Source organism: Antechinus flavipes, chromosome 4, assembly GCF_016432865.1.
Source record: "Antechinus flavipes isolate AdamAnt ecotype Samford, QLD, Australia chromosome 4, AdamAnt_v2, whole genome shotgun sequence".
NCBI classification, from domain to species: Eukaryota; Metazoa; Chordata; class Mammalia; order Dasyuromorphia; family Dasyuridae; genus Antechinus; species Antechinus flavipes.
In genome coordinates this window covers 40200883-40227480 of record NC_067401.1, presented here as the reverse complement: position 1 = coordinate 40227480, position 26598 = coordinate 40200883, and the positions used below count along the sequence as shown (strand labels likewise).

Below are 26598 nucleotides of genomic sequence, written 5' to 3'. Positions count from 1 at the left end.
TCTCTACCCTAGTACATAGCTTCACATTCTAGATTCCTTGGCGTGCTCCTTCTTGTGAGATGCACAGAGGCAGAGCCTTTCTGAACTGACCTTTCCTCTATATCCATAAGGTTCTGGCTGTTTTTTTTGTGTGGCCTTGAGCTGGTAAAAATGAGCTTAAGTGTAGTTTCTCTTTGAATTTCTAGAAAGATCATTACTCTGCCCTGATGCTATTTTTTTAAGTTCTTGCTGAAATAGTGGGGTAACTTGGCCATTTTGCTTCCACTTTGCCATCTTGAGAGGCCCCTGCGATGTTAGTCTACTCAGTGCAGAATAGCCTTGGGGGAGGAATGGTCCCTGTAATTAGGTGATTGTTTTAGGGAAGGAATCTTTTCCTTTTTATCCTTCTTAAATTCGTGCTTTGAATGGTCTCTTTGAGAGTCAGTAACCCTAGACAGATATGTAGTTTGAATGTCACAGATGTAAAGTTTTCTTATGGGAGAGAGTGGGAAAGGAAGGGTAGAGCAGAGAAAAATAGTAGAAGCTGCAGCAACCTGAAGATTATCCAAGAACTAAAAGCTCAGATGGTGCCGGAAAGAAAGCAACTGTTAGAACTGATTATTTGGTTCATTATATCCGCGTTTTGGGAAAAGTGCCAAGAATAGCTCATGGAATGAGAAATCTTTGGAAGAGGACCTGTTCCTTTGTACTTGTAAGCCTGATGCACAAATTAGGCGCCTACTAAGTACTCCATAGAAGGTTGGGGGCAGGGTTAGTGGGAGAAGACACACCCCTCGTCTGGATGTCTCATAAGGAGACCGACAAGGGGGTCCCTGCTCTTTCTCCCCTGAAGGGGGGAACGAAATGGGTAGAGACAGTAGAGAGGGTAGGCAGCCTTGTCCAAGACGCGGGCAGAAGGTGCAGGGTCAAAGTCCAGAAGACACTTCTCAGCTTCGGCTCCGTGGCCCAGGGCCTTAAAGACCTGGGTAGCAGAAGGTCACCCTGACGTCACCAGAAGGCGCGCGCGTGCGCAGCTCTGCCCCTCCCCGGCCCCTAGTGCTCTACAGCCGCTTTTCTTCCGCCCCGCCCTATTGAAAGAATTCCGTAGTTTCCGCTTCCGGTCGCGACGCACGCTAGAGATCGGTCAGTAGCTGAGTACGTGGGCTGAAGTTATAGTCTCAGGGTGGAAAAAAGATGGGGAGGACGAAGGGGGTGCAGAGAAACCCTCCCTTTACCTTACAAAAGCAGACTAGGTCCGGGGTGGAGGGTGGGTTACCGGCTCTATAAGGGGAAGTCGCGACCACGACGTACTCCTTTGGGCCGTAGGGTGGACTTCCGTCACCATGGAAACCCATCTCTTCTCCTTTCCCACATTCTCCTTTACGATCAGCCAAGCTGTCGGCCTTGCTAGAGCCCTAGCATGTGCGGGCCACCACTTGCCCCCTTCCCGGCCTGTCCTCGTTTGTAAGCACATCCCCTTCCCTCCCTTTTTTACTTTTTCCGTGTACTCCAGCCCCCAGAGGCCTGATGAACGCCGACTGAATTTCCTTTCCATTTCTCCAGCTGGTAGTCGTCTCCCCTCCGCCCCCGCCCCCACCCCACACATCCACCCTTTAGCTGTTTTAGTGGAAAACTCTTTTCCTTACAAGGTCAATTTTGTCCCAAGGTCATGGCAAATCACCTGAAGTTCATTGCCAGAACTGTGATGGTTCAGGAAGGGAATGTGGATGGTGCATACAGGACCTTGAACAGGTAACTGCCGGGAGATCGGTAGCCGTTCCCTCCCCCATACCTCCCCATTATCGGGAAAGTATATGGGCAGCGGAATTCTTTTCTTTGTCTCTTAACATATAGCCAGATAATTTCTAAACCTGTAATAGCTTTGAGCCTAAAAAGATTGAAGGAAGAAGTTCGTCTAAAGTTCAACCACGAAGAATGTTTATTGGATAAACACAACCCAGTTATATGTGAAATATAAAATAAGTCATATCTATTCCTGTTCTTATTGGATCTTTTAGTCTAACTGGATTATTGAGACATAACCTCATAAAAATTTTAATGTAAATATAAATGGCCTTTCTTAGTGGATAGAAATGGACTTGAAGTTAGAGACCCTTCTTCAGATCTGGTCTCTGATGCTTGCTTGCTGTTACCATGGTCAAATAGCTTAATATCTATGAGTCTCAAATGGGCAACTCTTACTGATTACAAATGTGGGATCTGCTGTAGTGGAAAGAGTTCCTGTTGAAAAGATGACATATGCGCTTCAAAAATTAAAACAACATCTGCTTTGCAATTCTTAAACGTTGTAAAATGTTATTAACAATAATAATCCAACATTATTATTAAGCATCTAGGTAATTCGGCATACTAAAAATTAGACCTGAAAATAGGCAGCTTTCTGCTGGGGAGGATATAGTATGAAAACAAATTTTTAAAAATAATTTGAAAAGGGAAAACATTAATATTTGGGGAGAAATAGGAAAGGTCTGTTGTAGATGACATCTAAATTGTGCTTTGAAGAAAGAGGGATTCTGAAAACAGATGGAGGGAAGAAAGTATTATAGATTTGGGGAAACACATCCAAGTATAAGGAAATTGGAGATAGAAGGAGATATATAGGGAACTGGTAGCAGATTAGTTTTGCTAGAATGTTGAGTACATGAAAGTGTTTAATATGAAATAGCAGTGCAAAAGTAGATAGAAACCACACTGTAGCAGGCTGTAAAATGCCAATCTAAGATTTTTGTATTTTAATTCTAAAGCCAGTAGGGAGTTGCAAAAGATTTTTGAATGGACTCATGTCAGATCTGTATTTTAGTAACACTATTTTCTAAATATATGATATCCCTTAGTGTTAAGGGAGTGATTAATAAAGGGTGAAATTAGTCATGAAGAATTTATTTTGTTTTGCTTTTTAAAGAAGATAAATCCTGATGTGAAGGGAGCATAGTGTAAAAGATAAAAATGGACTTAAAGTCAGGCAAGACCTGGATTGATCCCTCCCCAGTTGTATAACCAAAGGCAAGTCACTTCTTCTAAGAGCTTCAATTTCCCAATTTGTAAAAGGAAGATAAAGTGAGGGAAGTGATTTTTAGACTTTAAGATATTATAAAAATGAGTTGTCATTAATAAAGGATATGAGCAGACATTTGAGATCTTGGAGTAAAGAGACAAAAAAACCCCACAGAGGTAGGAATGAAATGGGAGATGGTAAAGTTGGGTTAATAAGTGGAAAGCATTGAGTAATATTAAGAAATAAAGTTGTATAAGTATGAGAAGGGATAATGAAAAGTCTTAAATGATAGACCTGATGATTTGGATCTGTTAATAATTGCTTATCTTTGTGTATGGTTTCATGACTAAAGAATTTTAGGATGGAGGGAGGGAGGGAAAAAAAAAATCGGAACAGAAACGAGTGTCAATATAAAGTAATTATTAAATAAAAATTAAATTTAAAAAAAAAAAAGAATTTTAAACAACTTTTGCTACCCCGATCATTAAGTGATGCCCAAGACCATGAAGCTGATAACCTGGGGATTAGCAGAGGGTAGAATAAAAGCCAGGTCCTTTGCCTTCTAATGGATTGCTTTTCATAATTCTGATTAAAATGGCTTTTTTTTGTCCCAAATGGAAAAGCATTTGGTAGTAATTACATAATTATAGAATGTTAGAGCTAGAAAAAAGTCTTTAAAATTATGTCATTCAGCTTCCTTTTACAGATGAAGAAGGTATGAGGAAAACAGAATTGAAGTGACCTGACCACCATTGGGGAGGAGCTTGAATTCAAAGCTTCTACCTCTTAAATCGAAGTTCCAGCTCCTTTTTTATACTAATTGCCTAGATAGTATTTAAATATTAGAGAGTTTCTTGGAATCTTCCTCCCAGAAAAAAGAGTTGTAGTGGAAGGAGCTTTTTGGCTTTTTTCCCCCAATGAGGCATGGTGGTAAGAGGGAGAAGAAAAGAGGAAGTAAGTTGTTCTCCCTTCCCCGCTCCACTCCAAAAAAGAGGGTCATTGATTTTTGATGTACAGAAGACAAAAATAGGGTCAGAATTACAAACAAGTAGGACAGCTTTGAGTTTATTATATATTTTAAAAGAAAATCTATACATCACAGAGACTTTTTATTTCATGTACAATGTTTTTCCTATTGTATGTATATGGAAATATACATACTTGGTGTTGCAAAATTTTAAGCTTGAGAAGTGGGGAATGCCAGGTTGGAGGGTGGCAGTAAGAGAAATGGAAAGGGGGGGGGAGGAATTGACAAAAGTGCTATCAGATGCTCTGAAAATGAGAGGAGATTAATATATGTTTTCATGAGGCAATTGAGGACAATGAGTAAGTCTTTGAATACACTTCATAAATTTATTTCTATCTCCTGCCCTCTTTGTAGTGAGAATTTTGTTGAAAGGAAGTTTATTTATAGCAAATGGTTGGTCAGATGCCTTGCTGACTTACTCCCTTTTGCTCCTACCTGAAGCATATTTAAAAGAGGGGATTGGCTGATTTATTCAACTTGAGAGAAATGAATTTGTCTGAGTCTTGAAAAATAAACTCATCAAAAGTAAGAGTGGGAGAAGTGGCATCACATGTACATAGAACTGTCAGTCAGTAAACATTTATTAAATGCTTATCATGTGCCAGGCACTGTGCTAAGCACAGAGGATATAGAAAGAGTCCAAAGAGAGTCTTTGACCTCATGGAGCTTATAGTCTAATGGGGGAAACAACTAACAAACAAGCTATATATATATATATATATATATGTGTGTGTGTGTGTGTGTGTGTGTGTGTGTGTGTGTATGTGTATGTGTGTGTATATATATGTGTATGTGTGTGTGTGTGTATGTATATATATATATATATTGAATTATTTCCTATCTAATATATATATATAAACATATATATATATTAGATAGGAAATAATTCAATGCAGAAAGGCACTGAAGGGGAATTGGGAAAGACTTCCTAGAGAAGGAGGGAGTTTAGTTGGGAAGTCAGTAGTCAGGAGAGGAAGGAGAGGAAAGATTCAGAATTGAGGAAGAAGAACATTCAAGGCCTGAAGGACAGCCAGAGAAAATGTAGAAGGACAATCAGAAAGACAGTCTCATTCTTGTGATTAATAAGCTCCCATATCCACTGAGATATAGAAATGACTTAATCTCATCATTTAACTGAAATGACTTTCTAAATTGCTCTATTCAGTGACCTTTTTCTCCATTCTTATCCTTCTTGGCCTCTCTGCAGCATATGACATTGCTGCCTACCCTCTTGACAGGGTTTTCAGGATGCTGTACTTTTCTTGAATTCTGTTCTGTTTTGCTGGATAGCATCCATATCCTACCCCCAATCATTGTTGTGTCCCTCTCCCTATAGCTAGCTAATAGAATATCAGTCCTGGAGTCAAGAGAACCTGAATTCAAATCTTGCCTTAGAGATTTACTATCTGTGTGATCCTGGGCAAGTCACTTCATCCTATTTGTCTCACTTTCCTCATCTGTCAAATAAACTGGAGAAGGAAATGGCAAACCATTCTACTATCTCTGCTAAGAAAACCCCAAATGGGGTCATAGTTAGATCCCACTGAAAAATAACTGAAGAACAACAACAAAATTGCTTTTTGTGTCCAGAAGAGTTAGATTCAAGGTTCTTCCTGGACTCTATACTTTTTTCTTTGTAACTTTATCATCTCCTATGAGTTCAGTTATCATTTCCACCCAGATGATTCCAGATCTATATAATAAGCCCTGGCCTCTTTCTGGAGCTCTGATCTTGCTTCACCAACAGTTTTTTGGTTATTTTGGCCTGGGAGTCACATAGTCATTTCAAATTCATCAGGTTTAAAATGGAGCTCATCTTTCTCCTCAAATCCACCCCACATCTAAATTTCTGTATTTCTATTGAGGGTGCTGCCATATTTCTATTCACCTGAATCTGAAAGCTGTCATCTTGATTTCTGCCTCCAATGCTAGACCTATTCATTTAATTGACAAGTCTTATTCCACCTCTACAATACTTCTTGACTCTGTCCTTTCCTCTCTACTCTTAAAGCCCTTGTTCTGGATTTCACCTCTCCCTTGTATAATTACAGCAATCAATTAGGTTGCAACCTAATTGATCTTCCTGACTCAGAGACTCACTGCATTTCAGTCTGTCCTTGCCAAAATGATATTCCTAAAGCACTGGTGTGACTTGGTCACTCTCTAGCTTAATAAGCGCTAATAACTCCCTATGGCCTCAATGATAAAATATATATTCTTCTCTTTGATATTTTAAACTCTTCACAACCTAACTCTTGCCTACCTTTCCAGGCTTATTATATGTCATTCTCTTTTACAAGCTCTTTAATCCAATTAGTTCTGCCACCTACAGGTAAAGTGATAGGAGTTGAAAACTATTCACCCATCTCCTCATTAGAACATCCACCAATCAGAGTTGCCTTATATTTGTTCTCTGTGTGTGTTCCAGCATACCAGCATCCATCCCATGGACTATATTATTCCAGGCCCTTCTATTCTTCCACTGAGGGTCCAAAATCTTACATTCAACTTAGAGAGGGGAAGGAACATTGTGTGAATCCTACTCTCATCAGAGTTGGCTCAAAGAGGAAATAATTGATATATTTGTTTTACAGAGATTCTTCTCTCCATTAAAAAGTGGGAGAGGAAAAGGGAGAAGGAAAAAGAGTAATAAGGGAAGGGTACAAGAAAGGGGAAGAGATTCAAAAGGAGGAGGGAGGGATACTAAAGAGGGAGAGCTGCGTGACCTAAGTGAGAACAATAAATTTAATATTAGGGAAGAAGGGAAGGAGGGCAAGAAAAAGAAAAGTATAATCTGGGGATATTAGGATGGCAGGAAATACAGAATTAGTAATTTTAACCATAAATGTGAATGGAATGAACTCTCCCATAAAGAGGAGGCAGATAGCAGACTGGATCAAAAGTCAGAACCCTACAATCTGTTGTTTACAGGAAACACATTTAAAACAGGGAGATACATACAGAATAAAGGTAAAAGGCTGGAGCAGAATCTATTATGCTTCAGGTGAAGTCAAAAAAGCAGGGAACAAAATCTTAAATTCATTTTCACTGTTTTTATTATACTAATTGTACATTTCTTTCTCTGCTGTCTCCTTTTTACCTACAATCTTTCCCAACATCAGGATCTTTTCAAATAAATCCCATCTTTTCATTATGTGGCCTAAGTACTTATCAACTTCAGTATTTGACCTTCCAGTGAATAGCCTGAATTAATTTCTTTTTAAATACTGACTGATTTTATCTCTTTGCTGTCCAAGGGATTCTCAGAAGTCTTCTTTAGCACCATAATTTGAAAGTGTTGATTTTGTAGCACTCATCTTTCCTTATAATCCAATCCTCATAGTTATATATTGCTACTGAAAAAAACAAAGCTTTGTTGAAATAGACCTTTGTCAGCAAGGTGATGTCTCTGCTTTTTAGTGTCCTGTTCAGATTTGCCATAGCTTTCCTTCTATAGAGCAAACATCTTTTAATTTCGTGGCTGGTGGTGTGTTTGCAGTGATTTTGGGGTCAAGAATAGAAAATTTGACGTGTTTTCATTTCTTCATCTTTTTGTAAAGAATCAAATCACTGACGTGTTGGCTTGTTGATAAATTTCAAGCTAACTTTTATGCTCTACTCTTTTACTCTCATCAAGAGGCTTCTTAATTTCACTTCACTTTCTGCCATCAATGTTATCATCTGCACATCTGCACATTCATATTTCTCCTGACAGCCTTGATTCCAGATTTTGAGTCATTCAGTCTAGCATTTTGCATAGTATACTCTACATATACGTTTTTAAAAAATAATAAGATAACAATATACAGCTTTGTCATATTCCTTTTCCAGTCTTAAACCAATTAACTGTTCCATTTTAAGTTTTAACTTTCTTTTTGCCCACATACAGGTTATGTAGGTGACAAGTAAGGTGATCTGGTACAGTGTGATCCATACACTTACTGAAAAGAATTAAAATTTTTAAAAGGGGGTTACTAACATAATATTTTTTAAGGAAAAAATTGACATCTCACACTATTTAGAGGCTTGTGCTGAGGAAGGGGAATGATGACTGTGTATAGGAACCAAGTTTATTATCAACTTGGATGTACTTTTTAAGTGCTTATTCCTGGAAATTGCCATTCTTTGGCTCTGGTGCATCACTCTATCCTAGTTTTTCCACCTACCCAACAACCTCCTTCTCAGTCTCTTGCAGACTCTTTTCATCCATTATTTGCTAGCTTTTAAGCACAGGTGTTTCTTGAGGCTCTGTCCTGGGTCCATTTTCATTCTAAACCTCTCTATTGGTGATCTAAGCTTCTGTGGTACCATTTATCATGTATGAGATGATTTCCAACTTAAGACTTGGATCTAATCCAACTTGATATCCCACTCACATCTGACATTCAAGATTTTCCAAATGGAATTTTTCCCTTTAGTCCATTTTTTCTTCAAAATGTTCAGTTTCTATAGGTGACATTACCATCCTCCCATGAACAAAGTTTGAAGTACTTTCTTAATAAATGTTTGTTGATTGAATCTTCTTGCCTTCCTTCCTCTCCCTCTTTAACCCCATTTAGTTAGTGGCTAGGTCTTGTAGATTTTATGTTTACACCAGTCCCTTTCTTTCACTGAGCTACATTATTTAGACCCTTTTTACCTCTTGTCTGGATTATTGTAACAGTACCCTAATTGATCTCCTGGTTTTGAACTTTATTCTGTATACCTGCTTAAGTAATCTTCCCCGAGGCAGAGGGTTGATTCTGGTACTTTTCTGTTCAGAAGCCTTTCCTATTGCTGCTATACTCAAACATGGCTTCCTGGCATTTAAAGCCCTACACAACTTTTTCCTTGTATTTTTCCTTTTCACATACTTTTAAGTTTCATCCAGATGGACTTTTAGGTATTTTTTCAGAATTTAATATTCTATCTCCTGCTTCTGTGCATTTGTTTGGGTAATCCTCCACCTGAAACAATCTGAATCCCTTTCTCTCTCTCTCCCCCCTCTCTTCCTCCTTTTCCTTCCCTCCCTCTTTCCTTACTCTTTCTTTCTCCCCTTGTGTCTGTCTCTCACTTTCTGTCTCTCTTCCTCTTTCCTCTCTCTCTTTCTCTTTCCTCATCTCTACCCCATAGAGCCCTCATCTTCCAAAGTTTTTTAATTTATGGGTTGTTTCTTCTATCAAGGCTTCTTTTACTATTCCTTTAATTGTTAAAATTTTCTCCATTCTCAAAACTTGTAAATATTTATCTGTATGAACATTATATCTTTCCAGTAAAATGGTCCCTTGGATACCAGTATACTGGATACAAGTATTGTTTTTGTATTTGTATCCTTAGGGTCTTGTACATGGTAGATGATTATTACATGTTGATTGACTAAGCCCCATTCCAGAGGACCTCCAAATAGATTTTTTTGTTTTGTTTTTTTGCAATATTGATTTGTTACAACTAAGATACTGTTAAGACTTTCTTGTTTGTAGAACTTGGAATGGGAGTTACTTTCATTATGGGAAATGATTTACTAGATAATAGATCAGAGAAAATCCTTTGCTGTAGTCTTATTTGCTGTGGAGAATTTGTTAATAATCTGATTGCCTAGAAATTGGTTTTAAATTCATAGTCCCCTCTGAAGAAAGTATTGTTTCCAAAAATTTTTCAAGAGCACGTTGGATCTTTGCTGTATCAATTATATTTATATCTTGTACTTAAGTATGTCTTTCAGTGCATTATCGAGTTCAAATACAGCCTCAGACATTTAATAGCTGTATGACCGTGGGCAAATCACTTATCCATATTTGCCTCAGTTGTTGTATCTATAAAATTGAGCTGGAGAAGAAAAGGACAAAAGGACAAATACTGTATTTTTGCCAAGAAAACCCAAATGGGGTCAGAACATGATAACTATGAGAACAACAACAATCCATTGTTCTTCCCAAGTGGTTATTGAATTGAATTTGTCTTGTCCTCAGGTGACCCTGACCCCTGGTGGCCTGAAGTTGAAGAATTTAGAGGCTAAACACTGGTGTTTTTCCATATAGTCAGTAATCAGAGGAACTTCCTGTTCCTTATACTTCTGTCACTTGAGAGAAGAAGCGACATTCCTTATGGATAATTATTCATTTCCAACCCAGTTTACTGATAGTGGAATGTGAAAAAGCATGAAGCCAAGATTATTTGGGAGGTTCACATACATCTTGTATTCTAGATTGTTATCTAAAGACCTCCTAACTGAAATATAAAGTATAATTTTTTAAGCATTTGTAATTTTTAAAAATTTATTTATTTATTTATTCACTTAGTCTTTATTTAGATTTATTTAATTTTTAAGGGCACCTTCTTGCTTCTCTGATCTAATTTCTATTCAATGAACATTTTTCTTTTTTAAAATTATTTTTATTTCATTAAGCATATCCCAATTATATGTAAATTTTTTTAATAATCATTTTTAAAAATTTTGAATTTCAAATTTTCTCCCTCTCTCCTGACCCTTACCCCACTTTGAGAAATTGTGCAGTGTATTTTGATTTTATATATATGAAATCATGCAAAACACATTTCCATATTAGCCATAACATTTGTCTTTCTGATACCTCTGCCAGCTATGGTGTTTTAGATTCAGTTTAAAATATTCTTATTCTAGGAAGGATGGGGAAGAAAGAGTGAGGGGTTAGCAAAGGATAGAATAACAGTTCCTGCCACCCTGCTTAGCCTCTTTGTGTCTCCATCCTACCCTATGAAGACCAAGTTATCACCCTGGATACCTTAGAATCAGCTGGAGTCGGGATAAGCAAAAATCCTTGGTCTTTATTCTTGGTCTTTAGGGGTAGAAATGAATTGGTTGGATGCAGAATCTCCACAACCTCTCCTCTTCCGCCTAAAAGTGACTCTGGCTAGTCTTACTCCACCCCTTAGTCCCTCCTACAATTCTCTGTATACACCAATCATTGAGCCAGCACAGAATAGTGGGAAGGACTATTTTCCAAGCATATGCTAATAGAGTATTGTTCAGTCGGTAATTAGCTTTAAGTGCCTTAAGTGCTGAGTTGTGGGACTTCAGTGCATCAACTCAAGAGTGTCAGACCTTTACATCTCCTGCTTTCTTTTGTTTTAGAATACAGGTGGTCATGCCATCACTGACTTCTCAGGGAGGTGAAAAACCCAAAAAGGAGGTGATCACACCCCCACCCCCGATTTCTCAGGAAGGGAGGTGAAAGCCGGGGCAGGCTCAATATGGTGTAACAAACATGATTTGTATATGCAAGTAGTGATATAACAAATAATATGAATCATCATGATGTTGTAAAAGATTTCCAGAAGTCCTAGGAGGGTATGTAAATAACAATCACATACACACCTCCTTCAGCAGCCAAGAGATAGTCCAAAACCAATCTCTTGTCCATTGCTACACGTATCAGGGAATCCATTGGTCCCCGCAGGTTTGAAGTCCTGAAACAGTCTTTTTATGTGTTAGGGAATTCAATGATTCCAGCAGATGTTGAAGTCCTACAACAGTCTTATCATGTCTCAGAGAATCCAATGATTCCTGAGGGTTTTCAAGCCCTACAACAATCTTATCATGTCTCAGAGAATCCAGTGATTCCTGAGGGTTTTCAAGTCCTACAACAGTCTTATAATTTCTCAGAGAATCCAATGATTCCTGAGGGTTTTCAAGCCCTACAACACTCTTATCATATCTCAGAGAATCCAATGATTCCTGAGGGTTTTCAAGTCCTACAACAATCTTTTCATATCTCAGGGATTCCAATGATTCCTTAGGGTTTTGAAATCCAACAATTTTTGATGTCCATGAGTCAATAGCCATAACTACCAGGCTCTTTCAGTGGTGGGCACAATCAGCAACAGAACTATCCAATGTTTCTTGAGTCTTCTCCTTCATTTCAAGGGTCTGCTCCATCTCTCTCCAATGGACAAGGTGAATACGACTCATTGGCACCCGTCTGATTCCTTCTCCATCTGTGGAGATACAAGCAAACCCTCTCCCCCAAGGAGTTAACCTATCTGGTCCCTTCCATTCATCACTTTCTGGGTCTCTCCACATCACCTGGCAATTATCTAAAGATAATGGAGCTGTTTGCACTGGATACTGCCCTTCTGGTGGGTTATGAAACCCATCTGCCGGAGCCAGCGCATCTTTGTCAAAAATCAAGAAATTAATAGTATAAAGAGCTAGATTTAGAAGTTCTCTAGAGTTACCTGTGGCTCCCCCTTTCTTTTGTTTTTGGAGGAGTATCGTAATGTTTCTGTTTCTCCTCTCTACTATTGCCTGTCCTTGAGGATTAAAAGATATGCCAATGGTGTGTAAAATCTTATACTGTGCACAAAAGTGTGCAAAATCTTTAGAAGTATATGCAGGTCCATTGTCTGTTTTTATTGCTTGTGGCACACCTGTAATTGCAAATGCTTGTCTAAGGAATAAAGTGATCACTAAGGCTGTCTCTTTTGCTGCTGGTATTGCAAAAGTGAATCCTGAAAATGTGTCTACCACAACATGGATAAAAGACAGACGACCAAAAAATTTATAATGGGTCACATCCATTTGCCAAATTTCATTGGGTCTCAAATCACAAGGACTCTTCCCTGGAGGGAATGTAGGAGCATGGAAAGGAATGTAAACTGTACAGGCTTTTACTATGCTCCTCGCTTCCTCTCTTGTTATTCCAAATTGTAAACGTAAAGCTCAAGCAGCCTGATGATATTTATAATGAGATTCCTGGGCTTCTTGTAATTGATAGGTAGTCAAGCCTAACACTGGACGCATCCATTGGATATCTCCTATCAATTTCTGAAAGTTATTTAAGGTGTTTAGCTTCTCTGTTCTTAAGGAAAGTTTTTGTACTGTAAGCACCTTAAGATATACTTCATTTCCTAAATATTGAAAAGGAGCATGTCTTTGAATTTTTTCTGGAGCTATGTGCAATTTGTAGTTCCTTAGTATTTCCATGGTCTTTGGTAGACATGCTTCTAACATTTGTTCTTCAGGTGCACATCCCAATATATCATCCAGTAAGTCGGTAGTAAGTTGGTAGACACAGGGTATAGTCATTAGAGGTGCAACTGGCCCAGTCACTGGCCAAAGATTAAGGCAGACACCTACATGTCAGGCATAGGAAGATCAATAGCAGCTGAAGTTAGTGTTACCCCCTTTACTTTACTTTTGGAAATGCTTTTTTTTTTACTGGAGTAAGAGCAACAGCAACATACATTTGACACATAGTAGGGCTGTTTTTCATTCCCTGTGACAAAACTGTCCATATCTTTTATAGGCTCAGCTAAGTTAACGCTGGGCATTGAAAAGGCAAATCTTTTCATATCCTCCTTATCTAGAGGGATAGAACAGAAATTGTGGTGTTCTCTTCTTTTGTATAATATATGATGGTTCTCTGGGAGCAGGTTTCTTGGGGAGGTTTTCTGAAGACAGCCTTAGTTTCAGTTCAAAGTAATAATCACTTCAAATACAGCCAGCTGATAAAATCCAAACGTTTATTTTCTCTTTCCAAGTCTTATCTCTTTCCTTGGGCCTGGTTAGCTTTCTTAGAGGCCTCTCTCCCTCCTTGCTTCCAAGAGCTCTTGCAGCTTGTCTTTTGTCGCCTCCAGCTTCCTCTGAATCTTGATTCTCCTCTTCTGAATCCTTCATTCTGCCAGACTGCAGTCTCTAGCTTGTCAGTCTTTCAAACTGACTGAATTCACTGACTCAGCTCCTTTTTATGCTCTCTCAAAGGTTGACTCCTCCTCCGAGAGTGGGATTATGGGAGATGTGAATTCACAAAGTTACAAAGCTAACTTTGTGTATCTCCCATACTTGTGAACACTTGTGAATCTTCCAAACTTGTGAACTAATGTGTGCAAGCTAATGTGTGAACTCTCAAAGGTGCAAACCCAAGCACACAAGCATTGCTTCTCCAATTCCATTGAGTTATCACCTTGTTTCAAGTTCTGGCTCATAACATTTCCCTGTAGGATCAGATCAATCATACTGAACCATGCTAAATTAGATAATTATTGTCTTTATCAATTCTAATGACTTAACACTTTGTAAGGATTCCAACAAAAACAATCCTTAATATCTGTAACCCAAAGAGGCCATTCTCTAGGCAATTTGAGTAGGAGATAGAAGTCCAGGCTGAAGAGTTCCTATAGTTTCTATCTATTCATTTACCTTTCTTAAATCAGTCAACATCCTCCATTTTCCAGATTTCTTTCTTACAACAAATACTTGGGAATTCCAAGGACTTAGAGAAGGTTGTAAGTGTCCTTGGTCAAGTTGCTCCTGTATTATATCTAAAAAGACCTGAATTTTATCGCTACCTAAGGGCCACTGTTCTATCCACACTAGTATATCAGTTTTCCATTGGATAGGAACAGGTGAAAGTGTTGGCAGGCCTTCAACAGCAGCCCTGCTTAAAAAGCCGAAGTACTCATTTTTAACCCTAATTGTTGTAAAATATCTCTTCCCCACAGATTGATGGAGATTTTTTCAACTATAAAAGGAGTAAAAACTCCAGTTTCACCTTCAAATACCCATCTCAAAGGGGTAACACTAACTTCAGCTGCTATTGATCCTCCTATGCCTGACATGTAGGTGTCTGCCTTAATCTTTGGCCAGTGACTGGGCCAATTGGCACCTCCAATGATCTGCACCAGTCTCTACCAATCCTTCTAATGGTAGGCCATGTATATAGATAGTGAGCATAGGTCGGTCAGCTGTCACAGTTGCTGTCCAGTATATTCCTGGATTTTGTTGCTTGGAGTCAAAATCTGGGGGACTATCACCAGATTGCTTATTAGGAGTCTGTATCAGTAAACCTGATGGTACTACTCTTGGGTGATAAGTCACACATTATCTACCTGTATTAGTGACTGGGATATTATCTATACATTACCCAGTTTCCACATCAGTTGTGGATGGACACTGTTTTGTAAGTACTCTCAGGAGGTGAAATGGTCAAGCTTACTGTGTCTTGAAGCAAGGGATCCATAACTTGGAGAAGAATAGATTTCACTTCTCTAGGAGGATCTCAGTTGTCCCAGCTGCATACAGCTCTATTCTCCCCAATTGTAATCCCTTTCTCCCATCAGATGGCTTCCTGGCTGATTGATCATGTCTGGGTACTGGACTTCTAGGCATTCTCTGATTGTACCATTGGCTGTCATCATGCCCCAAGTATTTTTTGCCTTGGGCCCTGGAGCTGGGCCCCTCATCCTGTTTCCCTGAATCAGTCTACATTCTGCTGTCCAATGGAAGTTCTGTTGCATTTTGGATATGGGATATTGGGTCTTGTTCTCCCACCCTGTTTTCTCACTCTGTCTCTATGCCAACATTGAGCTTTCAGATGCCCTACTTTACCACATTGAAAGCATTGACAAGTCTTTGGAAGTCCCTTGCCAAAAGGGACCCTGTCTTCCCATATTCAGATCTTGGGAAGTCTGCATCATAGCCTGGCTATAAAAGGCATTTGTGCCCACTGTGGTACAGTGTTTTATGATCTCATCTAAAGGAGCACCCTTGCATAGTCCTAGTATAATTCTTCTACAAACCTCATTAGCATTTCTTTAGCAAGTTGCCTTATCATAATGGCTGTTACTTCATTTTCACCATTAATTCGTATGACAACTGTCTGCAAATGTCCCACAAAATTAGCGAAGTGTTCATTTGGCCCTTGTGCAATTTTTGTGAAAGCCTCATCTTTGTCGTTTTTATTGTGGAGAGAAGCCCATGTTTTGATAGCAGCAGCAATTTGCTCATATGTTAGTATGGGGTAATTAATCTGTACTTAAATGTCTGCATAAGAACCTATACCTGTTAGTTGGTCATAGGTGATTGGAGGATTAATTCCACTTTGACTATTTCATTGGGCTTGTATCCTACAGAGCTCACTGTATTCAGAAAGCCACAACAGAAGTTTTGTCCAGGTTCTAAACATACTCTTGCTATAGAATTCCAGTCACTAGGTGTTAGAATTCTTACAAAGTGTTAAGTCACTAGAATTGATAGAAACAATGCTTAAGTTTACACCTTTGAGAATTCATACATTAGCTCACACATTAGTTCACATATTTGGGAGATTTCAGGATTCAGTATGAGATTCACAAGTTTACACCTCTGACAATCCCACTCTCTCAGAGGAGGAGTCAACCTTTGGGTTCACACTTTTAAGAGATATATAAGAAGTTCTTAGAGCTTCCGTCAAGAGACTTGAAGAGATTGAGAAGTCAGAAGTCAGTGGAGGAGATTGAGAAGCCAGGAGTCAGAGTTGAGCTAGAGGCAGAAGCCTGGAAGAGGTAAAAGACCAGCTGCAAGAACTCTTGGAACCAAAAAAGGAGATAGGTCTCTAAGAAAACTAACTAGGCCCAAGGAAAGAGCCACATTTTGTCTGTACTTTAACAGCTGGCTGCATTTGAGTTGATTATTACTCTGAACTGAAACTAAGGCTGCCTCCAGAAACTTCTCCAAGAAACCTGCTCCCAGAGAACCATCATATTTGAAAAAAGAAGAGAATATTACAACTGAAGGTTAAGACTTCATAAGCCAAATTCTGTATTAACATCTTATTATAAGCTGATGTAGCCCCATAAAGAGTGCAAGCCTTTTTCAGGTCTTTGAGGATTTCTGTATCAAAAGGAGCGTATCTTCTATTTTCTTGACCTGAAGAGTTAAACTGTTGAATCACAGGATACATTTGTAGTTTCAACTCAGATATGTCCTTCCCTTCCTCTGTGGCTTTAAGTACTGCCTTTTGCAGTCTAGTCATAGGAGGGGGTGATTGCTGAGGGGGGGGGGGGTAGAGAAGGTGCTGGTACTGTCACTGCCCTTCCCACTACTCCTCTCTCCATCCTAGAAGGTGGAGTTGATGGGGGCATGTCAAGAACCAGTTCTGGTTTAGGCGGGGTTGAAGCTGCCTTGTGAGAGGGAGAATCCCCAAGCCCTTCACCCTGCCCTTCATCCTCACTTAACTTCCCATGCCCTCTGGTGATATCACTATTGGTCTGTTCTTTGTTTTCCTCTTTTTCCTCTCACTTCCTCATTTGACTTCTGAAAATTTTTCTTTTTTCTATAACTTGAAGGGTTCTTTAAGTATTATGTTGTATGTATAGAATGCTTCCTTGGAAATTGAATCAGGACCTTTATCATTGTAGTATTCACATTATTGATTTCCTAGTAGTTTCCAATTATCTGGCCCAATATCTTCTTCCTTTAAGAACCAAGGGTTTGTGAATTCTAATGTACCCAAGAGTCCAGCTATCTGCTCCCAAGTTATAATTAAGCCTTGTTCCTTGATCAACTTAAGTATGCTTTCTGTAGCGCCCCCTCGGGGTGGGCTTGGGGATGGGGGAGAATCCCTAATATCTGCCCCATTTCAGTTAGAAAAGGTTACTAGTTTAACCCTTAACAAAGTAAGTTCCCTGTTTGTCTATTAAAATACTCACCCTATTTCCTGGTCACCAGGGACTTCTATAGTGAAATCAGGGTCCTTGGTCCACATGTTGGGCACCAAATGTGAAGATCGAGTTAGCCCCCTGGATGCCTTAGAATCAGCTGGATTCAGGATAAGCAAAAGTCCTTGGTGTTTATTCTTGGTCTTTAGGGGTAGAAGTGAACAGAATGGATGCAGGATCTCCATGATCTTTCTTCTCCTCGTCTCCTGCCAAAGTGACACTGGTTTGTCTTATTTCGCCCCCTAGTCCCTCCTACAGTTCTCTGTATACACCAATTATCGAGCCAGCACAGGATAGTGGAGAGGGCATTTTCTAAGCATATGCTAGTAGAGTATTGTCCAATTGGTAATTAATTAGCCTTAAGTGCTTGGTAGTCTGACTTCAGTGCATCAATTCAAGAGTTTCAGCCCTTTACAGTACCCAATTTCTGCAGGTAGCAGAGAGGCTGCAGAAGGAGCCCAAAGGTATTTATTCAATACTCTTCAGGCTCTGTGGGTAAAAATGTGTGACAAAATACAAAGTGCTGAACTTGGGGGCAGGAAAGATTTGGGCTTGATTTTTTACTTCTGAAAATTACTAGTTATGTCACTATTAACAAAGCCCTCAAACTGTTTGCTCATCTGTCCTGTGCAATTATAGATAACCTATGGCATATAAATGTTATTACTGCCTTTTTTTTTTTAAACCAACTACTGATAAAACAGGAGTTAAGGCAAATGACATTTGTTCTTTTACCCGGTTTATCTTTTATTTATGCTCTTGTTTTAAAGAATGTGTTAGAATTTTATTGGTCAGAACATCTAATTTTGAGAGGATATGCCATGAGTGTCAAAATTAATATGATGAGCCCTGAGTAGCCTTGTCTGTTCTTAATATTGTAGTTATTTTCCTTAGGTAATCTTGAAAGCTTAGGCTAAAAGTCTGGAAGTAGTTGTTTTTAGTGCATTGAAGTCTTTGGGGACTAAAGAAATAACTTGTGTTCTTTGATGGGGAAGCTATTGTGGAGAGCTTGTTCTATTTTTTTTTTTTAATTTCTATTTTTTCTTCTATTCTTTTTAAGAAGTCACTCTTGTTTCAGAATTTTCTTCCTCCTCAATTTATCTGGGATTGTTATAGCCCTTCAGGAAAAACTAAATGGAGTCAATTCTGTTAAAAGGTTTTTCATGAAGAAGGTCTTTTGAGCATGTGGTATGACAGTTAGTTTACTGGCATCTTGGGATCTCAGCAGGTAAGGATTGTCTTTGTTTATTGTAGTATTTCTAGTCTTTTGTATTGTACCTGGCCCATAGTAAGCAGTTAATAAGCCTTTATTAAGTCCCCACTATGTGTCATGCACCACTAAATGGTGGGGACAAAAGTGGAAACCTCAGTATCTCTGCCAAGAAAATCCCAAATGGGGTCATGAAGAGTTGGACATGATTGAAGAATGACTATGGAACACAATTGTGTTCAAGTTGAGATGGCCAAGAGGCAGATGAAGATGCAAGTCTAGAGGCCAGCAGAGGTTAGGGCTAGATAATTAGATTTGAGTGTCATCAGCATAGACACAATAATTTAACCCCAGAAAGCTGCTGAGATCACCTTGTGAAATAGAAGAAGACGGAGAAGAGGAAAGGGCCCAGGAAAGAATTAGTGGGTGTGAAATGGGTAAAGATCCAGCAAGGGAGACTGAGGAAGAGTAGTCAGAAAGGAGGATATGATAGCACCAGAATTTTCTATTCCCATACAACCTCAGCTTCCCTGACTTCTACTTCCTTCACATAGCTTAAGCCACCTCAAGTCTCCCCTCCAAAACAAAACAAACCTCACAGGCACCCACACACTTCTCCCCATCAGCCTGGCCAATAATACATGCAGATTTTGTGACAGAACATCCTGCAAATACATGGCCTTTGTCTGATAAGTTCCACAAAGTGCTAGGAATTTAACTCCATCCTTTCTCTCACTCCCTAGTTACTTAGCTTTTTTTTTTTAAACCAACTACTGATAAAACAGGAGTTAAGGCAAATGACATTTGTTTTTTTACCCGGTTTATCTTTTATTTATGCTCTTGTTTTAAAGAATGTGTTAGAATTTTATTGGTCAGAACATCTAATTTTGAGAGGATATGCCATGAGCGTCAAAATTAATATGATGAGCCCTGAGTAGCCTTGTCTGTTCTTAATATTGTAGTTATTTTCCTTAGGTAATCTTGAAAGCTTAGGCTAAAAGTCTGGAAGTAGTTGTTTTTAGTGCATTGAAGTCTTTGGGGACTAAAGAAATAACTTGTATTCTTTGATGGGGAAGCTATTGTGGAGAGCTTGTTCTATTTTTTTTTTAATTTCTATTTTTTCTTCTATTCTTTTTAAGAAGTCACTCTTGTTTCAGAATTTTCTTCCTCCTCAATTTATCTGGGATTGTTATAGCCCTTCAGGAAAAACTAAATGGAGTCAATTCTGTTAAAAGGTTTTTCATGAAGAAGGTCTTTTGAGCATGTGGTATGACAGTTAGTTTACTGGCATCTTGGGATCTCAGCAGGTAAGGATTGTCTTTGTTTATTGTAGTATTTCTAGTCTTTTGTATTGTACCTGGCCCATAGTAAGCAGTTAATAAGCCTTTATTAAGTCCCCACTATGTGTCATGCACCACTAAATGGTGGGGACAAAAGTGGAAACCTCAGTATCTCTGCCAAGAAAATCCCAAATAGGGTCATGAAGAGTTGGACATGATTGAAGAATGACTATGGAACACAATTGTGTTCAAGTTGAGATGGCCAAGAGGCAGATGAAGATGCAAGTCTAGAGGCCAGCAGAGGTTAGGGCTAGATAATTAGATTTGAGTGTCATCAGCATAGACACAATAATTTAACCCCAGAAAGCTGTTGAGATCACCTTGTGAAATAGAAGAAGACGGAGAAGAGGAAAGGGCCCAGGAAAGAATTAGTGGGTGTGAAATGGGTAAAGATCCAGCAAGGGAGACTGAGGAAGAGTAGTCAGAAAGGAGGATATGATAGCACCAGCATTTTCTATTCCCATACAACCTCAGCTTCCCTGACTTCTACTTCCTTCACATAGCTTCCTCTTCCCATGTATCCTGATTGACTCTGGCTTATCAGGGGCATAAAAAATCCCAGTCTGAGCCTCAGATTTGGTGGGAGCCTGAGACCATTTAAATCAACAAATCTTGATGACTTACTGAATGACACAGGATTGGGCCTCTGACCATATTAGGGGGTTCTTTATGCTTTTAATATTCCTTATGTGCTTATCTTCTGGAGTACCTTTTTTAGCCCTGCATCAGATTGGAAAAGATCCTTTAACTTCGTGTCTAACAGTCCATGGCCAGTTTCTTTCCTCCTTAGATCTTTCAGGTCTCCTAGTAGGCACTTTAAAAATTGGTTACTTTTTCTGTTTTCTAATTACATGGGCAGTTAAGTTAACCAAACTTGTTAGTTTGGTGTTAGTTAAATAACCAGAAAGTAACAAAAAAAAAAAAAAAAAAAGCTAAGTAACCAGGGAGTGAGAGAAAAGATGGAGTTAAATTCCTGGCACTTTGTGGAACTTATCAGACAAAGGCCATGTATTTGCAGGATGTTCTGTCACAAAATCTGCATGTATTATTGGTCAGCCAGGCTGATGGGGAGAAGTGTGTGGGTGCCTGTGAGGTTTGTTTTGTTTTGGAGGGGAGACTTGAGGTGGCCTAAGCTGAAAGCATTGGCTGAATAGCTGGCCATTAAGCCAGTGAAAGAAGGGAAAACTGAGAGTGTGCCCATTTGGCCCCCTTTTCCCTTGGTAGCCCATTGAGTATCTTGTGCACACATTTGGCTTGATAAGAGCTGGCTGTGCTGACATATGAAACTGCTCACTTCCTTACTCAGGCAGCTCAGCATTTTTTACATAATCTGTTGAATTCATTAAAACTGGTGACTGGTTCTTTCAGGGTTGTAGGTTGCCAGGTATCTGTAATACAAGTTCCTATTTGTTTACAGAAAAGCTCATGGTAGGGCCAATCCTTCAACACCTCTGGGGCAGGTATGTCATTAGTAGCATTCCTTCCTATTCTCTTGTGTATGCTGTAAAGTTGTAGAACATTTCCATTTTCCACATGAAAACTGTTAGTCATACCATCTTGGCTTATGACTTCAGAGAACAAGAAGAGATTTGCCTTCCCACTTGTGACAGTATTTTCTGTACTGTTTCTGTAGTATAGGCCCTTAGTTATCTCCCATCAGAAATGATGGAAGTATTAGATGCTACAGTAGTAGCTTCCTTATAGGTCTGCCTCCACTTCTACTTCTTTTCTTCAGTACTCTTTTTTAATATGACTATCAAACTAATCTTTATTCTGATCATATTTCTGTCCTTCAGTAGATTTGTGATTTCTTTAATGGGTATTTCCCTCTGGTGAGGTGGAACACAACCTACCCATGGAGTTTCATTCTGTGAGATTCTTATCTTTGCCCTCTAGTAAACCTTCCATAGGGAAGCTACCCAATGTGCTGAGGATCATTTTCTAATTCTCTTGACATTCTCTGAAATGTCAGCTGTCCACCAGCTATTTCATATGACTAGCCTGATTTCTTTTTTTTTTTCTTTAAAAAAAAAAAAAAGATTGGGTTTCTTCATCTTGCCTGGGCAGTTCACAAACCAGATGATGCCATTAATGATTGGCACAGGTACTTTGAACTGTTTCATTTTCTACCTGGTGGCTTTTCTCCTTTCCTGGTTCCAGGAGTTCATCATTTTAATGCTTGATTTAGTGCAGAAACCCAAATGACACACTCTCCTACAGATAAAACTCCCAGGTTGAAGAGATCTGCCCAGCCTTAGCTTTCTTGTTTGCTATGACTATAGTATAGCCACCTGCCAAGCCCCCTTTTAAGGGCCACTCCTCTGACATCTGTAATGTCTCTTTTGTATGCTTCTTATTGGTAATATGTTGCTGCTTGTTCATTATCCACCTTGCTTCTCCTTTGCTCTTTGGGACTCAGCTTTATTTGGAGACTCTTATACTCCATGATCCATAATGATATACCATCATCAGAGAGGGGCCATCTTTAGTCATTCTGATTTATATCTTGCCACTGGATCTTGTAGCCACGGAGAAGAAATTGAGGCTGATGATTTTGCACAGCCATCCAGCCATCCGTCACATTCAATTCACATGCATCTCACGGTATCATCTGCCTAAGCTTTGAATATAAAAGACAAACTAGAACCATCACTTTTATTTTACCCAAGCTTCATATTCCCCACCCCCAGTACTTATCACAGTGCTCCATGTATAGCAGATGATTAATTAATATAAATTGAATTGACTTGGGGAATTCCTGTCAGGGAATCTCATTTGCAGATTTCATCCAAAATGTCGGAAGGATCTAGTCACCTTTTAATTTTCTCACCCTTCTACCATTCTCCCACTAGATACTACCTTACAGTCTTATGATCCAATGAAATAAAAAATGTAAAGCACTTGCAAACCTTAAGGTATTGAATAAACCTATGTATTGGAGGATGGACTCTATTATAATTTTCTCTTGTACTCTTCTGTTTATTTTCTCTCAAATTTCTCTTGTCTGTTCACTGATAGGATCCCTGAAGTCAGAATTTCAGAGCTGAAGGGGACCTTAGAAATATATCACTTCATAATCTCTTCTAGGGTTTCACTTTACATTCTCTTCTAAAGTTTGTTCTCTTGAATTCCTTTAAATTCAACCTTCCTTTTTCTGTATCTGATCTTACAAAACACTGATCCCCAACTGTGGTACTGAGGGCTTTGAGTGGCGGTAAGACCCCATCTCTGAGAAACACAACTCAAGCAGATTCCCAGCCTTATCCCCAAAGACATAGTGCCATATTGAGGTGTGTGAATACCATGATTATCACCATGATAATCATCAACATCTTTTTGGCTTCTAATTAAAGTATACATGCCCTAATTAATGATCCTGCTGTGGAAAGCATCTCATAATCTAGTGGAAAGAGTATTAGCTTTGGAGGCAGAGAATCAAATTCAGATCCTGCCTTTGACGTGTGACTTCTGGGAAGTCATTGAATCTTCCTGGGCCTCTTAACCTTTAAAATGAATGGACTGTATTAAATGGTCTGTGAAGTTTCATCTAGCTTTAAATCTGTTGTTGTGGGATTCTTGGAATGGGGTTGTGATTCTCAACACATCCTAAAAAGTGAAGAGAGATCTCTGAGAGGCATTTTTTAGAGTAGAAAGGCATGTCAATTTCCAGACCTAACGGCTCTTGAATTGCTTGAGGTCTGAAAATTAGCAAATGGAAATGTATGGAATCCCTTATAAATCTCGACAGACTTCTCTAAAGTAAGACCCTGCTGACATTTGAGTGTTTATTTACTCCCTAATTTAAGTTAATCTCTTTCCCAATATCTTAGAATTTGAAGGGCCCTATTTCTACACAAATCTATTAAAAAATGATTATCTGAATTACCAATTGTCTCTGACAGTTAAGCAGCAGGACTCTTAGTGCTACTCAGCACCCCTGAGTCCTGAGTAGAAATCTAGAGTAAGGTTTCACTTGTACATTCACATTTGTAATTTACCTAGTAGATTTTTTAATCTGGTTTTGTGCATTCAAATAACTACTTTCAAAAGCCTTATGATGTTGATACGGAATAGTATCAATGAATAAAAGACTTCCCACTGAGCAGAGTTGGCTGGTAGTTTGTGTACTTCTGCTGCTTTATCCAACCTAATTCTCACCCCACCTTCTCTCTGTAATAACCATGTTTCAGGCTCCAAATCCTGAATCCTTACTGTGACTCATTTATTAGATACAGTGCAGTGATAGGATAAGCTAGGAATTGGGCCAGACAAAGCCAATTACAGAGGGCAGCAAAATGGTGCCTTCACTGCTTCAGAGCACCAGCTGAAAAAGGTTTGGGGTGATATTCGGATACGGGTAATAGGATCAATTCCTTCAAGGGGAGATTTCCCAGGAATTACAGAAAGTTATTAGGTGGGCTCACATGGGAGTCACGTCACACTCAGCGTTTCTGTTTTCATTTGGCTCAGTGGAGAAGGGAAGGGGAAGAGTTAGATCATAAGCTCAAGGAAGGAAAAAATTTTCCACAAGCTACCTTGCTAAGAGCTTGGGGGTGTATAGGATAGGTAGCACCTAGATTCCTATTTATATCACTTTTTGATAGGCCTTGATACTATTTCTTTACAGAGTCCAGGGATAATTAGATCATAATTCCTGAGAGTGGGAACATTCTTCTCCCCTTCCTTTGCATTGCTCAGTAGATACCTGGGCTGAGTTTTATACATTGCAGGGGAAGTATTAGGAGTTGTTCAAGGCATCTAACCAATTTGTTTTGTCTTTGAAGAATTCTTACTGTGGATGGGCTCATTGATGACATCAAGAGGCGGAGGTACTACGAGAAGCCATGTCGTCAAAGACAGAGAGAGAGCTATGAGACATGTCGGCGCATTTACAACATGGAAATGGCACGAAAGATTAACTTCTTGATGCGCAAGAATCGGTTGGATCCATGGCAGGGCTGCTGAGGCCATTAGAGAAAAGAGACCCAGCGTGAGAACTCACAAGTATGCAATAGCTCTGTCTCCATAGGTTTCTTCTAAGAACCTAAAAACTGGGACATTTGCTTCTCTTTTTTCAGTCCTATTTTTTCTTGCCATCTTTTCCATCCCAATATAGCCAAGATACATACATGCATGTGTATCAGGTATTCCCCCTCCCAAGCCAGTGATATCATTAAATGTTCCTCCTTGCAATCATGTGTCTGATTAGTGAAAAACCCCACTGGATTATGTCTTTGCCATTCTGAAGAAACTGGGATGGGGCAGAGTCTTCAAAAATGCATGAATGGAATATAACACTTTTAGTCCATTCTTTGCTCTTTTAATAGTTCCTAATAAAGAACACTAAGGACTACAGATAAAAATGGTCCCCTAGTATTATTTGAAAAAGTCATCTCTTTACTGAATAATTCCCTAAAGAAGAAGGGTAAAGGCTCGTGTAATTGGAATAAATTATATTTCTGAAGTATCCAACCACACTAGTGTGCTGAAATCTTCTCCTATGGGAATTCCTAGAAAATAATCCAATTTGACTTTCATTCCTGTTTTCTCTCTAATTCTGAGGTATGTGGGATGACAATAGATATAAAGATGAATGGGGAACAGCTAAAATGTAGAGAAGATGGAACCCACATGGGGTAGATGAATCAAGGAAATAAAGTGGAGTTTTCCACCCACCCCCCACTTTCTCTTCCCCCAGCAGGGACTCTTGGGTTTGTGACACTGACAGCTTGTGGCATTGGGCCACTGTGGGGAAAGCCAGCTGCTTTGCTTCCTCTCCTGCTGTCTGTTTGCTCTGGCCATGGTCTCCAGATAGCTATGTTGCTGATATTAGGCAAGTAGGCGCCAACCCCTGCAGGGGATGGTGGGGAAGGCCAAGGTGGGCAGCCCACCCTGTTATCTTGCACAGGCTGTAGCCTGCTGAAGCCTTCTGTAGCTGCATGATGTTCAAAAAGGAAATAAACAGAATGCAGACTGCCAAGCTTCCCTCTTGTTTGCTGATGTTCAGACATCTCCCTCTGGTGGTAAGAAAGGCTGGCTTTGGGTTGCTTCTAGCCCAGCTTATTTATCTTCTTTTAAACCTCTTGAGGATTTCCATTTATACTAACACCCTTACTGATTAATTAAGCTGGGGTTGTAATAAAATGTTAACTCATGTGGTCCTTGCCCTCTTTTGAACTTTTGCCCTTCCATTAATGGCAAAGGTGAGAATATTGAGCGATACTAGAGAAATAGAAGATATCCTTATCTCCTAGAAGTCAAAAAGCCAGCTGAAAAGACTATATACATATGGAACCTTTTTTTTTTTAAATATATATAGCTTTTTATTTACAAAATATATGCATAGGTAATTTGTCAGATTGACATTTGCAAATCCTTTTGTTCCAACTTTTTTCCTCCTTCCCCCCACCTCTTCCCCCCATGGCAGATTGACCAATACGTGTTAAATATGTTAAAGTATAAGTTAAATACAATATACGTATACATGCCCAAACAGTTAATTTGCTGTATAAAAAGAGTCAGACTTTGAAATAGTGTACAATTAGCCTGTGAAGGAAATAAAAAATGTAGGCGGACAAAAATAGAAGGATTG

The 26598-nt window shown here is 39.1% G+C and overlaps 1 protein-coding gene across 3 annotated transcripts; it reads left to right on the top strand.

Moving 5' to 3' along the window:
* The first annotated feature begins 1009 nt into the window (after positions 1-1009).
* Positions 1010-25478, top strand: MRPS21 (mitochondrial ribosomal protein S21). 3 transcript variants are annotated; one of them, XM_051992756.1, is made up of 3 exons: positions 1010-1122; positions 1646-1731; positions 24791-25478. In XM_051992756.1, exons 2-3 carry the CDS (start codon positions 1649-1651, stop codon positions 24969-24971), a joined length of 264 nt encoding a protein of 87 aa, XP_051848716.1. In that variant the 5' UTR covers positions 1010-1122; positions 1646-1648; the 3' UTR covers positions 24972-25478. The 3 variants fall into 3 exon arrangements, with proteins under 3 accessions (XP_051848716.1, XP_051848717.1, XP_051848718.1); XM_051992757.1 differs by having other exon boundaries at positions 1078-1134; XM_051992758.1 differs by lacking the exon at positions 1010-1122 and adding an exon at positions 1218-1443.
* Positions 25479-26598: the final 1120 nt, after the last annotated feature.